Source organism: Gekko japonicus, unplaced genomic scaffold (genome assembly GCF_001447785.1).
Source record: "Gekko japonicus isolate JY-2015 unplaced genomic scaffold, Gekko_japonicus_V1.1 scaffold641, whole genome shotgun sequence".
NCBI classification, from domain to species: domain Eukaryota; kingdom Metazoa; phylum Chordata; class Lepidosauria; order Squamata; family Gekkonidae; genus Gekko; species Gekko japonicus.
Genome location: NW_015177027.1, coordinates 309,311 through 326,054, shown reverse-complemented (window position 1 = coordinate 326,054; position 16,744 = coordinate 309,311). Strand labels below are relative to the sequence as shown.

The following is a 16,744-nucleotide window of genomic DNA, read 5'->3' as shown; positions in this document are numbered from 1 at the left end:
GCTGCTGCCCCAGGAAGGCTCAAGGAGGCCTGTCACTGCCTTTCTGGGGCCCGTGCTGGAGCGCTGCTGCCCCAGGAAGGCTCAAGGAGGCCTGTCACTGCCTTTCTGGGGCCCGTGCTGGAGCGCTGTGGCCCCATGGAGGCCTGAGGAGGCTCGTTGTGCTTTGCCAGGGCCCGCATCGGAGCGCTGCGGCCCTGAGGAGGCTGGAGGAGGCCCGTTGCTACCTCCCCGGGCCAGCGCCAGAGCACTGTGGCCTGGGGGAGACCAGAAGACGCTCCCCGTAACCTCCCTGGGCCAGCACCGGAGTGGGGTAAGTGAGGGATCTGCGGGGGTGGCGGCGGCGGAGGCTTGATTGGGGGAGTCTTTCACTCTTTCTTTTCCTCTTTCCTTCCTTCTTTCCTTCTCTTTCTTTCACTCTTTCTTTTCCTCTTTCCTTCCTTCTTTCCTTCTCTTTCTTTCACTCTTTCTTTTCCTCTTTCCTTCCTTCTTTCCTTCTCTTTCTTTCACTCTTTCTTTTCCTCTTTCCTTCCTTCTTTCCTTCTCTTTCTTTCACTCTTTCTTTCCTTCGTTCCTTCTCTCTACCCCCCCCTCTTTCCTTCTGTTAGATACGAGAGTCGAGGCACCAGGTGAACAGTGATAACAGCTTTATTGAACAATGTCAGAAGAACCAGAACGAGACAAACAACAGAGCAACAGGCTCCTTTTTAAACAGTCCGGGCTTGGCAAGCCACGCCCACATGTCAGATAACAGCCAATCATATTTAGTACATGAAGACCACTCAGTTTGCTTCCCTCCAGAACTTCCCTGGTTCTGATAGGTCGGTTTACAATACCTTGCATCAGACTCAAGCTCAATACATACATACATTCCATTCCATACATAACAATCCTCCCCACTAAGATGAGACAACCCTTGAGCAGACGTAGTCTTTTAAGTAAGCAGGACGCTGCTTAACATGTTGGGATCGTCTTACTCTTTCTGTTGGTGGGGTAGGAAGAAGAGCTTTGAGCTCCCTGTTAGTGGGTTCAGCCTGATCCCTAATGGGACTGAGAGTCCATGGCCTGAGTCCATAGTTGTGGCTCTCCTCGCCCTTGACTATGCCTGGGGATTCCATTGCTTGGAAGTCCTCAGCCTGTTCGGAGTCTGGAGACTCTACCTGACTGTCCGAGTCAGGTATGTCAGTCACCTGTGGAAGGGAATCAGGGACTGAGTCAGCCCACCATTTGCTCAACTGGTCAACATGGTGCTTCATAATATGACCATCAGTAATACATACAATATAATGGCGGGATCCCAAAACATGAGTTACAATTGCAGGTAACCATTTGTGCCCACTTCCATAGTTTCTGGCATACACATTTTCACCTTCGACAAAAACCCTGGGTTGGTCTGTGGACTCACTGTGCGGTGGCCAGGTTGTGGTCAAGTCTGGGTGCATACGATCTAACAGTGTAGTCAGACGCCGACCCATAAGCATTTCGGCCGGGCTCCACCCTATCACGGAGTGTGGCATGACGTGCTGGTGCAGGAGGAACGACGCCCCCTTCTGGCTCCAGTTCCCCTGCACCAGGCGGCTGAGTGCTTCCTTTGTGGTCCGCACCATTCTTTCGGCCTGCCCGTTGGTTGCCGGGTGGAATGGTGCGGATGTGCTGTGCTGAATTAAGTTTGCCGCCAAGAAGTCCTTGAATTCTGTGGCGGTAAAACAGGTCCCGTTATCGGACACAAGAGTGTCTGGCAACCCGTGTGTGGCGAAAATGCGGTGCAGCGTATTGATCACCGTCAGCGCAGTCATTTTTGAAGTAGGAACTACTTCAAGCCATTTGGAATAGGCATCAACAATAATTAGAAATATTTGTCCCTGAAACGGACCCTGAAGCTTGGTCAGTTCCTCGAGGGTCATTACCTCAAAAGCCGGTGCAGGGTCAGAGTCCAGGTCTGGTAGGGGACAGCGGCTGAGGGCGTCAGCATGCCCCATGTTCTTGCCAGGCCGGTGTTCCAGGACATAGTCATACACTGAAAGAACACTGTCCAGCGCAACATCCTGGCTGACGGTACGTTGGGAGTTTGCCAGTCAGGCGCGAAAATCCCAAGGAGTGGCTTGTGGTCCATGGCCATCACAAAAGGCCTCCCATAAAGAAAGTTGTGAAATTTCTTCACACCAGCCACAAGCACCAAGCCCTCCTTATCTATCTGAACTGTGTTAGTTCAAGCCCCGTGCTGGTGTGAGCAGCCAGCCTGTTGTCCCCAGCTCATCGTCCACCCAGCGATTCGAAAGCTTCGACGAGTAGATAAAATGGGAACCACTCCTTAGAGAGGGTTGGCACGCCAATCTCCCTTGTGAGAGAGTGTTAGCTGATGGTCAAACGTCCTGGTCAAGGCTTGGAAGGCGAAACGGCTTCTCGGCTACGAAAGAATCCCTGCAATGCAGGAGGAGAAGGAGGAGGAGGAGGAGATTGGATTTATATCCCGCCCTTCACTTGGAGTCTCAGAGCAGCTTAAAAACTCCTTTCCCTCCCCTCCCCTCCCCACAACAAACACCCTGTGAGGTGGGTGGGGCTGAGAGAACTCTGACACAAACTGCTCTTTTTCAAGAACAGCTGTGCCAGAGCTTGTGACTGACCCAAGGTCACATCAGCAGGTGCAAGTGGAGGAGTGGTGAATCAAACCCGGTTCTCCCAGGCAGCCAGGCGGTGGCAGTGTGTTCCGGCCAGGCGGTGGCAGTGTGGCGATTGACATACGGGTCCTGAAGCCTGGCCGACAAGCAGCCGTGCGGGAAACGACGGAGCCAAGCTAGAAGACGTCTACACCGGGCAGTGACGGCGCGTGCAATTAAAATGAATATATATACAGGGGTCTTGTTGTAGAAAAAGAGCTGCCAGAGCTCATTAGCATAACTCATTAGCATAACTTATTTGCATATGCCACGCCCCCTGACATCACCGGAAGTGACAGAAGGCCACACCCCCTGACATCACTGGAAGTGTGTCAGAAGGCCCGGCTACTTACCCTCCTGCTTCATCCTCATTCCCAAACGGAATGAGGATCGAAGCAGAGGGCGGGGTAAAGAAGGGGGCGGGGCTTCACCACGTGACCGCCCCACCCCCTAGAGGTTCTCTTCCGGAGCTCCGTACCTGAGAGCCCCCCCCCGACTAGAGCCCTGACTCTGCTGCTCCCTCTTGTCCTCACAGCCACAATTACGTCCGTGGGTCTGTCACGCTCTACATCATCAACTTGCACTATATATATGTATATATGTTGTCTTCCCTATCCCCTACAAACATTGTTAGTCCCTTGTCTATATTGAGTAACTGTACATCGCTTTGAGCCCCATCTTTATTAAATAATAGAGCAATTTGGCTAACAGTTCACAGAATCAGCATTGCTGACAGATGGCCATTTAGCTTCTGTGTGAAAACCTCCAAAGAAGGAGGTCTGGAAGTTACTAATCAGGTCAGCCCTGGACTTCCTTGGTGGTTTCCCATCCAAGTCCTAATCCGGTCAGTACTTGGATGGGAGACCACCAAGGAAGTCCTGGGTGGCTTCATATTGGCAGGCAATGGCAGGCCACCTCTGAGCATCTCCTGCCTTGGAAACCCAAGAGGGGATGCCATAAGTCAGCTGCGACATGACAGCACTTTCTACCACCACCAGATCCCTCTCGACTTATACAGTCAGATGACATCAAGAGCATCAGAACAAAGTCGAAGTCCAGTGGCACCTTTAAGACCAACAAAGTTTTATTCAAGGTATGAGTTTTCGTGTGCATGCACACTTCCTCAGATACAATGAAATGGAATTTACCAGTCCATACATAACCAACCTAGCAGTTCGAAAGCAAGAAATTGCAAGTAGATAAATAGGTACCACTTCGGTGGGAAGGGAACAGCGTCCCGTGCGCCTCGGTGTTTAGTCATGCTGTCCGCATGACCACGGAAATGTCTTCAGACAGCGCTGGCTCTTCGACTTTGAAATGGAGATGAGCACCGCAACCCTAGAGTCGGATTCGACTGGCTTTCGAGCAAGGGAAACCTTTACCTTTATCTTACATATAAGGCAGAGGTTGAGCAGCAAATTAACATACAACACAGTGAAGATGTTTTAAGAGATGCAAACAGGAATAACAAGCTAAGTTTATAAGGTCCCCATTGTTTGGATTTAATTCCGGGGGGGGGGGGCAGTGAAGCGATAAATGTGTCAGAACTGGAGATAGATGTGTAAATGTATCATTCTTAATTGTGGAGTGCTAAGAGTAATTAATTACCTGAGACGCTGTTGTTACGCTCCATCTGTCTCCTCTCAAACATGAAGGTTCACCTGGATCTACCAAAAGCATCGATTGGCTAAGCAACAATTAGTTTTTTTTTAATAAACTCTCCTCAAAAGGAGAGAATTTTATTGCTTTAAATTTTCAGAAAAGAGGGAGGGTATATAGAGGGAGTAAGAAAAGTGTCGAGTGATGAGTAAATTAGTATATTAATCTTTTATGAGTATTACTACAGTCCATAGCTTCCACCGTGAGTGGTCGATTTTTCCATTTGCAACATTAGTAATTTATTTTCTTGCATTTCTTGCTTCTTTTCCATTTTATTGACCTTCTTCTTGATTTTCTGTGTATCTTCTGTTGATACCAGACATTTCTTTGCAATCGCCTCCCTTTTCTTGGCTGTATCCGTTAACTGTGTCTGCTGACTGCTGAGAACACTTTCCATGTTCACTAAAGTTTGGCTGATTTTCTGCATCTGATCCAGCAGAGGGCAAAGCATCTCACTCTTTTGATGATTGACAGCCGTGCCGGAAAGGCGGGAGCTGGGACCGGAAGTTACTATCAGCTTCTTCGCTTGCTTTTCCTTCTCCTTGTCCTTTCTCAGCCCCAACATCTTGGCTGTTTGTTTACTTTTATAAAGTCTGTGCCGCACTGCTTGGGAAACAATCCCTTTTCTTCGCTTTAACAGATTCCCCAAAAGGTAACTTTACTTCTTTAAATTTTCACTCCCCCCACTCCATTTACAGTCCCGGTCAAATCAGGGGGGGCTTTCCACCCCCCCACCCATGCGCTCTTTCGATAGGGGGGGAATGCGCTTGTATCTTTTCCCGCGCTTTCAATCGACAACTCACAGTTTGCAGCCATTCACTTTCACTTTTAAACGTTTTTTGCTTCATCACTCTGCAAAGTCCGGTGGCGTTGCTAGTCCCCATGCGGGGCACTGCCGCGGCGGGGCCTCTGGGGCATGGGGCGAGCCTCAATTTCCAACCAATGGGCCGGTAAAGAGGCACTTCCCCGGTGCGCCCCCTGGTTCGGAGCCTTTGCCTAAGGCTCCTTAGGGTCTCCGCTTGTGTGGATCCCCCCTCGGCCGTGTGTGGGTGAATCGACTCCGGGAGCATCCTGAGAGTGCGACCGCTATTCGCGCCGCCAAAACCAGAAGTCCGGCTAAGTAACAATTAGTGACAAAGCAAATGAAAAAGCTGCCCAACACTTTCAGATCACTCACACATGGCAAAGAATGCTTGAGCACAGTGGTTTCAGACACAATAACGCCAATTCATGATGTTAAGGAAACTGTCTGGATTTGTAGCAGTCAATGGCCCTCTCCGCTTCAGGGGATGGCTGATCAATTGGTTGTTTCACACCGGATTTCTCCTCACTGTGATTGTATTTTGTAGACTAGAGCCTGAAAATCCATCCATGTGACTTCTCTGAGTAGAAATCTTTGCATACTTAGGAAGGAAGATAAATCCAGGCAGGTAGCCATGTTGGTCTGAAGCAGTAGAAGAAATGTTGAGTCCAGTGGCACCTTTAAGACCAACAAAGGTTTATTCATGGCATGGCATGCATCCTATTTTGACATATTTATTGCCTCACTGTTTTTGCTCCCTTAATTAAATCAAAATACCTGGTATCCTTATAACCTTAGCTTGTTATTTAGTTTTGTGTTTAAATATCTTAAAACATCTTCACCATGTTACATGCTAATTTGCTGTTCAGATTATCTATAAGTTTGAACTGTTACCTTCCGTTCCAATGTATTTGAAAAAGTGTGCATGCAATACCACGAATAAACCTTTGTTGGCCTTAAAGGTGCCACTGGACTCAAAATTAGGAAGGGGGAGACACCTTTGAAGGGTATAAGAACCTTCTTTCTCTTGGTGTGATCCAAGCGAGGGTAGGTCACTCTCTGATGTTTAGCCCCATTCTGCTATTGGCACGGGTCTGGGGTCACTCCTGTGTTATCGTCTTCCTCGGATACGAAGAAAACATTCGCAAAACTTTTGTTGAACAGAACTACAAGGGACATCTTGAAGACTTGCTGGAATTTCTCCCCAACAAAAAGATAGAGAACGGGGGTGAAACAAATATTGAAACACACCCCAATTGCCCCAAAGATATACAGAACTCGTAATACTACTTCAGGCATGCCTGGAAGCAAAAGCAAAGCAAAGTAGAGGTGGTAGGGAAGCCAGCAGATGAAGAAGGAGGCCACGGCAACCACCAAGACTCTGAAAGGCTTCCTGTTCTTTGTCAACCCTTTCTTCTTCATTTCCCATCCCATCCCACAGTAGCAACCCATGATAATGCAGAAGGGAACCAAGAAACCCAGCAGGAACTGAACCACAAAGAGAGCCAAGTGAACGTGATCCCTCAGGGCATCCATTCCATGACCATCCCAGTCATTGGAGAGAGCATAATTGTAGAGACAATCGATTCTGCCATTCTCTACTACTCGCGGCTCCCTGAAAGCCAGGTAGGGAGCGGTCAGAGTGAGGGAAGTGAGCCACGCTCCTGCAGTCACCCATCGTGCCCGGGAAACGGTGCGGTTATGCTGGGACCAGATAGGGTGGCGGATGAGGAGGTAGCGGTCCAGGCTGATGATGGTGAGGAGAAATACTGAGGTGAATATCCCCAGTGAAGCGAGGGAGTTGATGACCTTGCACAGAATTCTGCCAAAGACCCAGTGGGAGTTGAGGAAGTGGGTGATAGCAAAGAAAAGTAGGACCAAGCAGGCGCTGAAGTAAATGAAAATCAGATGGAGGAACCAGAGGGTATTCACTGTTCTCTTCATCTTCACTCCTAGTATCCAAAGGAAGAGCCCGTTGATCGATGTCCCCACCAGGAAGGATACTAAGATGAAGGTGGCAAGGGCCAGGTTTGTGGGAGTTATGTCGGTTGTAGAGAGGCTGCCATTCGTTCTTGTGGCTGAGGCATTCCCCCAAAGGATAGACATGTTTCCTGAGGAAAGATGGAAAGGAGATTCAGGATGCGATGGAAAGAGAGAATAGAGGAGGGAAGAAGAGACGAGACGCAATTAGAGGCAGAGAATTTCTGGGTGGGTGTGAAAGGAAACGTAAGATTTCAGTCATGTTTATGCACTGTGCACCATGCTAATAAATAAAGAAAGAGGGTGCATGAAAAATAAGCAGCATGCATGTGAATCCAAATGATGTTACCTCAGATGTTAGTTATATCTTTCAGCTGTTCCCCAGTTGTACTTGTGACCAACAGCAGGGTGTGCTGTCTGCTTGGTATGCCCCACAATACCTCAAAGCGCTACAATTAGAGGCGGCACCATATCGCTCCAAGCCACCAGTCTGACCACCAGTCTGACCACCACCAGACCTTGATGGACCAAGAGTGTGATTCAGGACAAGGCAGCTTCACATGTCATGTTTCGTGTGATTCCAAGAGTCTGGTAATCAGAAATACGCTGCCTCTGGTCATGGAAGTTCCACTTGCAAAGTATTCATAGGATTGTCTTCCATAAATGTGTCTTATCTAAGTTGACTTGCTTGACACAGGCTAGCCCAATCTCATGACATCCCAGGAGCTAAGTAAGGTTGACCCTGCTACGTACTTGGATGGGAGAACATCAAGGAAGTTCAGGGTCCCTATACGGAGGCAGGCAATGGCAAACCACCTCTGTTCATCTCTTTCTTTGAAAACTCCAGTCAGCTGTGATTTGACGGCACTTTCCACTAGGGATGGGCACAAACTGAACCGGGAAGCAAACCTGTAGTGAACTTTGCCCTGTTCATGGTTTGCGAACCCGTCACAAAATTTTTAAAGCAGTTTGTAGAAGTTCATGGATAGAGCCTCTTTTGAGCTAAAGGAACCGTACAAGGCTGCCCCCTGCCACTCAGCTGGTTTTGCGGCTTTCTGCAAACCTCATTTAAAGGGACTGCAGTCACTTTAATGGGGTTTGCTGGGGGCTGCAAACTACAAACTATTTCAGTTCGCCAGTGAACCTTCTGGTTCGCTTTGGCTCGTGGTTCTGAACCGAACTGAACTGCATTTCTGCTGTTGGTGCCCCTCCCTACTTTCCACCACCAAGCTAGCAGGGTCTGTTTCAACCTCTTCCCTCTCCATCATTTTCTGGTTCTCTCTGCCCCCTTTTCTAGTCACAAAGAGGAAAAGAAATTGCACAGCAGCTGACATTTGCATGCCACAACACAGTTGGGGATCCAGACCTTTACGGTCTGACTTTAACTTCTCCATTCTAGCGATGAAAGCCCATCTGAGAGATGAGCTCACAAGACAGCTGTACATCTGGCCATTCATAGCCCTTTGCTAGAAGACTTCACTCAGCCCAAAACCTTGAGGTCCCAACACCCACCCTTCTCTGTCTCACCTTTCGAGGTCATGACCAGTGTCTGGGTCAGTCGAGTCCCAAGTACTTCTTCTCCTCTCCTCCGGTCTCTCAGAATATGCCCCACTCAACTGGCAGATTCAAACTACCTGCTTAGAAATGGTCCCCCTCTCGATTTTCAGATGTCTGAATCAAAGGTAATAAGAGGGGGAAGACTACGCCAACCACGCTGACTCTTTCTAAAAATGGCTCTTCTGCAAATGCCACACCAGTTCCTTTTTCTTAGATGTTTTAAGAACCTCTTCACTTTCACAGGAAATCATCATTTCCCAGAACAAGGAGGCAACTTTTAGTTTCCTTTGGGTGAGACAGAACAGGTGACTTAACGGTGCCTTTGCTTTACTGCCAAATATGCAGGCAGATCTTAGGGGGAGGTAAATTAGGGCTGCCAACTCCAGCTTGGGGAAATTCATGGAGATTTGGAGGCAATTTTACTTGTGGATGCTGAAGTCTGAGGGGTGGAGGGAGCCCCAGAGGGGATATGACTCCATAGAATCCACCATGTGATCTAAGGCGAATTTTGGTTGCCAGGTCCCCTTTGGCCACCGGCAGGGAATGGGGGGGAGGGCATGTAGAGTTCTAAGGGAACTCCTGGAGATTTGGGGATGGACCTCCAGAGGATGTTTAGAAAACTAGTAAAGGGACAAAAGTCAAAAAACATCCACAGGCATAGTGAAAAGTACACATGGTTCCCCCCCACCCCCCCAAAAAACCATATAAAAGCCTTGTAGGGACCCAAGTAAAGCCTCATAAAATAACCAAAGTGGACAAATGCACAAATGGAACCACATATGACCTGACACGATTCGGCCCACAAGATCCTTCGTCAGAGGCCAAATAGTACACGCAACAAAGCCCTTGTTACACTCATAAGGCAGTAACCAATTGATACAGAACCAAAAGTGGGATGTTCCAATCTGTAATTGAATGGGAGACAAACACATTTTTGTTTGTGGGGCCACAAATGTATCTGGCCTTGTGTCAGAAGCAGTTACATACACTGGAGATAGTAATAGTGCCAATATGTGCCTTCCAGTTTAGGTCCTAAGAGTACATGTAAAATCGCCTTATCAGGGCCAATGTGACATCACTATGTAACAGATTAGGGGGTGGAGCCTGGAGAGGAAAGGGACTTCAGTGGGGTACAATGCCACAGAGTCCGCCCTCCAAAGCATCCATTTTCTCCAGGTGAGCTGATCTCTGTAGTCTGGAGCTGTAATTCCAGGGGATCCCCAGGTCCCACCTGGAGGCTGGCATCTCTAAGGGGAATTGACCCAGCGCATGTTGGGCGTATCTTGTATTTTGGCCTAGAGACTGGAGTTTGACTGTGAAGGTAACCCTGCTCTGCTTTTCGGGTTCATGATCCATGGTTGGGAACTTGTGTGAATAGCAAACATCAGGCCTCGCAGTGTGCAATTTTCCTGGTTCTCTCCCCACTGCCACCACCACCACCCTTTGTAACTTTCCAGTCCGCTGGTAAGGAAGCAAACTGAGCGAACGGGTTTATGTTGCAAAGAAGATCAGAAATGGTGGCAAAGCGTCCTTGAAAGGTCAGCTGACCAGCACGGGTGACCCAAAGTGGCCAAATATGAGCAACTGCATGCTCAGAAGACCTCATTGCCCACACTTTAAAACTGCCCCCCATCACAGTTGCCAGCTCCAGACTGAGACATTCCTGGAGATTTGGGGGTGGAGCCTCAGGAGCATGGAGTTCGGGGAAGGGAGGGACTTCGGTGGAGTCCTTTTGCTGTGGTTTGCCCTCCAACGCTGCCATTTTCTCAAGAAGAATGGATCTCCATCACCTCCACTCGGAAACGGGCAACTCTCATCTTGGGGTGACCACATACTGCTGCAGCGGGCAGCTTATTCCCAGCTTGTTCAGAGTGGGGGAGTTTTCCGCAGTGTCAAATTTCTCCCTGCCTGCTCTTCTATTCATCTGTGGATTTCCCTCATTTCCCCAGATGATTTCTTCCTCCCAGGCGCAAAAACGCAGTTTCCCCCCTCTTCCGGCGCAGCATGGGAATCCCTGGAAACAGAATATTCGGATGTCATGCACCAAGAGGGGAGAACCTGTATTGTAGCACCTGGGAGGGAGAAATCACCTGCAGAAATCTGGGAAATCCGTGGATGAATAGAAGAGCAGGCAGGGTAAAACTCGACACTGCGGAAAACGTCACAGTGAGAGAGCAGCTGCTTCAGTCCCTCCATGGCTGAATCCCATTTATCGAGCTCTCGCTGAATTTTCGGGTCGCCACTCCCACCCAAAGATAGCAGTACTTGCAGAAGGGAGGGCTTCTCTGGAGGAGAAGGAGCACTGAAGACTTACACGTTTTTGTAATGTCTTCTTTCTTTACAAATATACAGGTGGAAGCAAAGCAGATCCACTGTCTCACCTCAGATCCCAGATCTGGGGAGCAATGTTCCCTCTAAGCTGCGGAGTCTTGTGAGCAAAAATTCTACTTTGTGAGCTACTGGCATTAAAGTTGTGAGCGAGCGATTCGTTTGCTCTGGAGCCATCCGTGCTGAGCTAAGACAAAAATCTGTGAGCTGGAAGCTGAAAAACTATGAGCTGACTCACACTAACTCAGCTTAGAGGGAACACTGCTGGGGAGGGAGATCTTGCGCCCCCCCAGGGGACTCATCTTCCAGACCCACTTTTTAAAATGGAGACTCAAAGCAGATCACAAAGCTCAAAAGCAAACCATATATAAAGATTTTTTAAAATGATTACAAACATTTAAAAGGACACCACCGCCCTTTGTGTCTTCCAGCGCAGTCTCTTCCAGATGTAACACTAGCCTCGTTCACATGTGACAAGGAATGCACTTATATCCTGCCGGTACACTCGTACATCTGTTTGCATGAAAGAGTCAGTGTGTGTTCACTTGACAAATGAAACCGGGGCCCGGCACCTGGATGAATGTGAGGCTTGAATCACAGGTTCAGCTGTACATACATTGAACGTAGCATGAGAATTATTCAATAAACATACAAAGAAAAACCAGGTGTGCATTCTACATGGATTGTACATGAAAGAGAGCGAGAGGGAGAGAGGGAGAGAGCATCACTGGTAACTGCTGAACAGGGCCACAGCTACTTATTGAGAACTTCCTGCATGCCGCCTTTCCAGAGACTTGTTCTTTCTTAATACATATTACCTTCCCCTCATATGGGATGTGTCACCTCTTTTGGGAAACTGACAGAGCTATCATTGGACTGTCTTCTTCTGTCTTAGGTCTGGCTCTTGCATGGGCTAACATTCTTGGGTGGTGATGGAAAGTGCTGTCAAGTCTCAGCTGACTTGTAACCCCATTTTACAACCCCTGGTTTTTTTTTTTTTTTGTATTTTTCATATGCACATGTGTGTGTGCATGTGTGCGCGCGTGCGCACGTGCCTGGATGTCATGGTGATGACTGGTGACAGACTGCGTGTGCAGCTGGAAGTCATGGAGACCTCTGGCGACTGACCCCTACTCGGGGGCTGGAGGATATTCAGAAAGGTAGCTGAATAAAGCCTGCCCCCGCCTCCCATCTCTGGCATTTCGGGAGGTCTCCCACCTAAGTACTTGCCAGAGTGGACCCTGCTAAGCTTCCAAGATCTGACGAGATTGGGCTTGCTTGGGCTATGCAGGTCAGGGCACCCCATAGGGTGTTAAAAGCAAGAGACATTCAGCGGTCATTTGCCATTGCCTGCCTCTGCATAAAAACATAAGGACATAAGAGAAGCCAGTGTTGGATCATGCCAATGACCCATCTAGTCCAACACTCTGTGTCACACAGTGGCCAAAAATACCAGGTGCCACCAGGAGGTCCAGCAGTGGGGCGAGGACACTAGAAGCCCTCCCACTGTTGCCCCCCCCCAAGCACCAAGAATATAGAGTGTCACTTGCCCCAGACTGAGAGCTCCTATCTATACCCTGTGGCCAATAGCCACTGATGGACCTCCGCTCCATATGTTTACCCAGTTCCCTCTTGAAGCTGTCCATGCTTGTAGCCGCTGCCACCTCCTGTGGCATAGCCACCTTGAACCTCCTTGATGGTCTCCCATCCAAGTACTAACCAGAGCTGACCCCTTGCTTAGCTTCAGAGATCTGATGGGATTGGGCTAGCAGGGCCTACCAGCTCTGGGCCTACCACTCTCGGCCAAGTCCATTCATGGCAATTAGATACCCGGCCCAGCAGACTGTTTTTCACGAAGCGCGTAGAGCATAGCAGTTACTGCATAAGGCCAAAGCCCATTACAGCCAGAACCCACGGAGGAGAATATAGGCAATGGCAGCAAAAACCAAGAACATTATGTGAAAAGCTCATAAAGACGCATTAAAAACTCATAAACACTTTCACTCTATACGATATAAATCTTTCCACCTTCGGACACAGCTCTTGTCTGTATTTTTTTAGCTGCCATGGCAAACGGTGCCACTCTATAGGAAATGTCCTGATCTGAACCAGACAGAAGGAAAATTAGTTTCTCCACCCCAGGTGTGTGTGTTTGAACGTCCACTGACTTACACCCCCAACGTGAGGTTGGGTACACTTCCTTCCTTGAGTGAGATGCTGGTTAAGAACATAAGAACATAAGAGACGCCAATGTTGGATCAGGCCAAAGGCCCATCCTGTCCAACACTCTGTGTCACACAGTGGCCAGAAATACCAGTGCCATCAGGAGGTCCACCAGTGGGGCCAGGACATTAGAAGCCCTCCCACTGTTGACCCCCCCCCAAGCACCAAGAAGACAGAGCATCACTTGCCCCAGAGCCCCTATCTATACCTTGTGGCTAATAGCCACTGATGGACCTCTGCTCCATATGCTTATCTAATTCCCTTTTCATCCCACTCATCCTTCTCTTCAGATCTCTGATTCTTTGGATGGGTAAATATAGTCCCATAAGAATAAGTTCCCTTCTCTGTCTTTATAAGCTACCACCTTTATTTTCTGAACTTGTATGTATGTTTATAGAGTACTCTTCAATCAATAAGTTTGATTTTATTCTTTAATTTTCTTCAGTAAAAACCTCCTCATTTATCACGGCCTGGTTCGTTTTGAGAGTTCTCTAAGGGGAAAATCTTTGTATACATAGGTGGAGATCCTGCTTGCTTGCCCTCCTCTCGCATTGTTTGGGTCTCCTTGCTAAATTCCACAACATACTCAGGAGACCCTCACAACCACATAGGGTAACACAACCTTCAAGTGGTGACTGGAGATCTCCCACTATTCCAAATGAACTCCAGGCAACAAAGATAGGTTCACCTGGAGAAAATAGTTGCTTTGGAAGGTGGACTTTATGGCATTATACCTCACTGAAGTCCCTCCCCTCCCCAACCCCCACCCTTCTCAGGCTCCACCCCCAAAATCTCCAGATATTTCCCAACCCAGAGCTAGCAACCCTACATGGTTTAAAACCGGACGCATTGCTTCTCTTTGCAACAGAAATCAGAACAGAAGAGAAGCCATGTTAGATCTGACAAAAAGGCCATCCATTCCAACACTCTGTGTCACATAGTGGTCAAAACCTGGGTGCCATCAGGAGGTCCATCAGCAGGGCCTGAACTCCAGAAGCCCTCTCACTGTTGCCCCCCAAACACCAAGAATACAGAGTATCACTGCCCCAGACAACAGCAGCAGAAGAAGAAGAGGAGGAGGAGGAGGAGGAGGAGGAGGAGATTGGATTTATACCCCGCCCTTCATTACCCAAAGGAGTCTCAGAGCGGCTCACAATCTCCTTTCCCTTCCCCTCCCCACAACAGACACCCTGTGAGGTAGGTGGGGCTGAGAAAGCTCTGAGAGAATTGCTCTTGAGAGAACAGCTCTGAGAGAACTGTGACTGATCCAAGGTCACCCAGCTGGCTGCATGTGGAGGAGTGGGTAATCAAACCCAGTTCTCCAGATTAGTGTCTGCTGGTTTTAACCACTACATCAAACTGGGACTTACGCTACCATGAATTCATTAGGTTCCATGTCTTGTCCTTATTTTGCTAGGAGAGACAATGGCCCTTGCTGCACTCTCCTTTTAATCCATGTTCACCATGGGGTCCTCCAAGCAATTCTGCACTAAAATTGAATTCAACCTTCTTTTTAATCCAGGTCTCTCCCCCCCCCGCACTAAAATCGAGTTCAACCTTCTTTTTATTCTGGGTCCCCCCCATTCTGCATAACATTACTTCCCTACAGTGGTCAGCCGAGTTTCAGCCTGCTGTTGCCCCGGGTTATTTGGGTGCTGTTTTGCAGTGGACTTAAATGGCGTCGACTCGAACACTGAGAAAAGCTGGACTGGCAGGCAAATGTGGAAAGGACCAGAGGTCATTTCGGGGGGGATCGTGGGGGAACGCAGTTCCCCCGGGTGAGGTGTGGGGGGCGGGGCACACGATGAAGCCCTGCCCCCTGCTTCCAGCCGCCCCACTTCCGGCCCTCATTCAGCCAGGAGGAGGCAGGAGAAGAGGGAGGGTAAGTTGCTTCCTCCCCGCCTCTCCCCACCCCTGCCTGCCTGGGGCCAGGGAGGGCCTTGGTGGGGCTTCCTCTCACTCCCGCTGGCCTTGCAGGTCCACCGCCGGGCCCCTGATGTCAGGGGGTGTGGCATATGCTAATGAGTTATGCTAATGAGTTCCCCTAGCTCTTTTTCTACAAAACGACCCCTGGAAAGGACCACAGGTGACCTGCTGGAATGCTACCAACCCCCCCACCCACATAACAATAGGGTCTCCCGCTGATTAGAAACCAGAAGAGTAATCCTACCCAACTCTCCTGATTTGCTGCAATCTCGTAGGTTCTGAACGGATCACCACCACATTGTCAAAAAAAAAGAAAGAACCTGAGGTCATTCAGTGGCCAGAAGGAGACCTTCTCCTTGCAAAGGGGAAAAAGAATTCTGTTAGAGACTCCATAGCTGAGAAAATTCAAAAGAAACCTCCAGAGCGGGGCTCCTTTTGCAAATTAGACATCAACCAGACAAATGTTTCCAAGAGTTGGCAGTGGAGCTGGTTTTGACTGCTGTAACACATCTCTGTTTTGTCCTGTTCTGCTGTGCGCTCTCATCAGACAGGTTTTAAAGGTTTCCGAAGCACTGTGAAAAACCTGCTGGAGCAGACACTACAGCAATGCAAGAACTGATAACAGCATTTCGATCTTCTGAGAACCTATCTGGACACAGCCAAAACTGCCAGAGGCTCTTTCTGTATTCTCCTTTTAATCCATGTTCACCACGGTGACCTCCAAGCAATTCTGCACTAAAATCAAATTCAACCTCCTTTTTGATCCAGTGTCGTTCCCCCCCCTTTTGCACTGAAATCAATTTCAACCTTCTTTTTATTCTGGGTTCCCCCCGCATTCTGCATTACTTTACCTCCCTTCAGCTGTCAGCCCGTTTTCAGCCTGCAGTTGGCCCGGGTTATTTGGATGCTGTTTTGCAGTGGACTTAAATTGCCTCAACTCGAACACTGGGTGGCAGGGAAATGCAGCAAGGACCAGAGAGAGTCTCTTTGTGCTGCAAATCCTCAAATCCCTTCTGGAAACTCCGTGGGGAGCTTTGAATGACTTTGCCCACGTTCAAAACGGCGGTATCATCTGACGGCAAGTATCTTGAACAGTCAGCTCTTCTGATTCTGAAAGTGGGCACAAGAATGGGTGAAGGAAACAGATTGCAAACAAAAATGAAAGTTCATCCCAGCTCCGCCCCCGAGTTGCCAGATCGCAGTATTGCAACAAACAATGTGGGGAAATGACCGGTGGGAACATCCTATTACTTGGGCACTCATGAGACTACTGCAAGGGAAGTGTAGTGCAGAGGTCAGAGCACAAACTGCTATGGTGTAATGGTTTGGTGTAGTGGTTAAGTGTACGGACTTTAATCTGGGAGAACCAGGTTTGATTCCCCACTCCTCCACTTGCACCTGTCTGGATGACCTTGGGGAAGCCGTAGTTCTGATAAGAGCTGTTCTTGAAAAAGAGCAGTTTCTGTCAAGAGCTCTCTCAGCCTCACAGGGTGTCTGTTGTGAGGAGGGGAAGGGAAAGGAGTTTGTAAGCCACTCTGAGACACCTTTGGGTTGTGAAGGGTGGGATATAAATCCAATCTCCTCCTCCTCCTCCTCCTCCTCCTCCTCCTCCTCC

At 48.8% G+C, this 16,744-nt stretch overlaps 1 protein-coding gene across 1 annotated transcript in view; it reads right to left on the bottom strand.

The window, feature by feature from the left end:
* Positions 1 to 6,195: 6,195 nt before the first annotated feature.
* The window catches only part of LOC107124377 (probable G-protein coupled receptor 33), a 15,828-nt gene continuing 5,279 nt past the window's right edge, over positions 6,196 to 16,744 (bottom strand). Inside the window, exon 2 of the mRNA XM_015427841.1 lies at positions 6,196 to 7,226. Within this exon, the coding sequence (XP_015283327.1) occupies positions 6,196 to 7,226 (1,031 nt within the window). The remainder of the gene's footprint in view (positions 7,227 to 16,744) is intronic.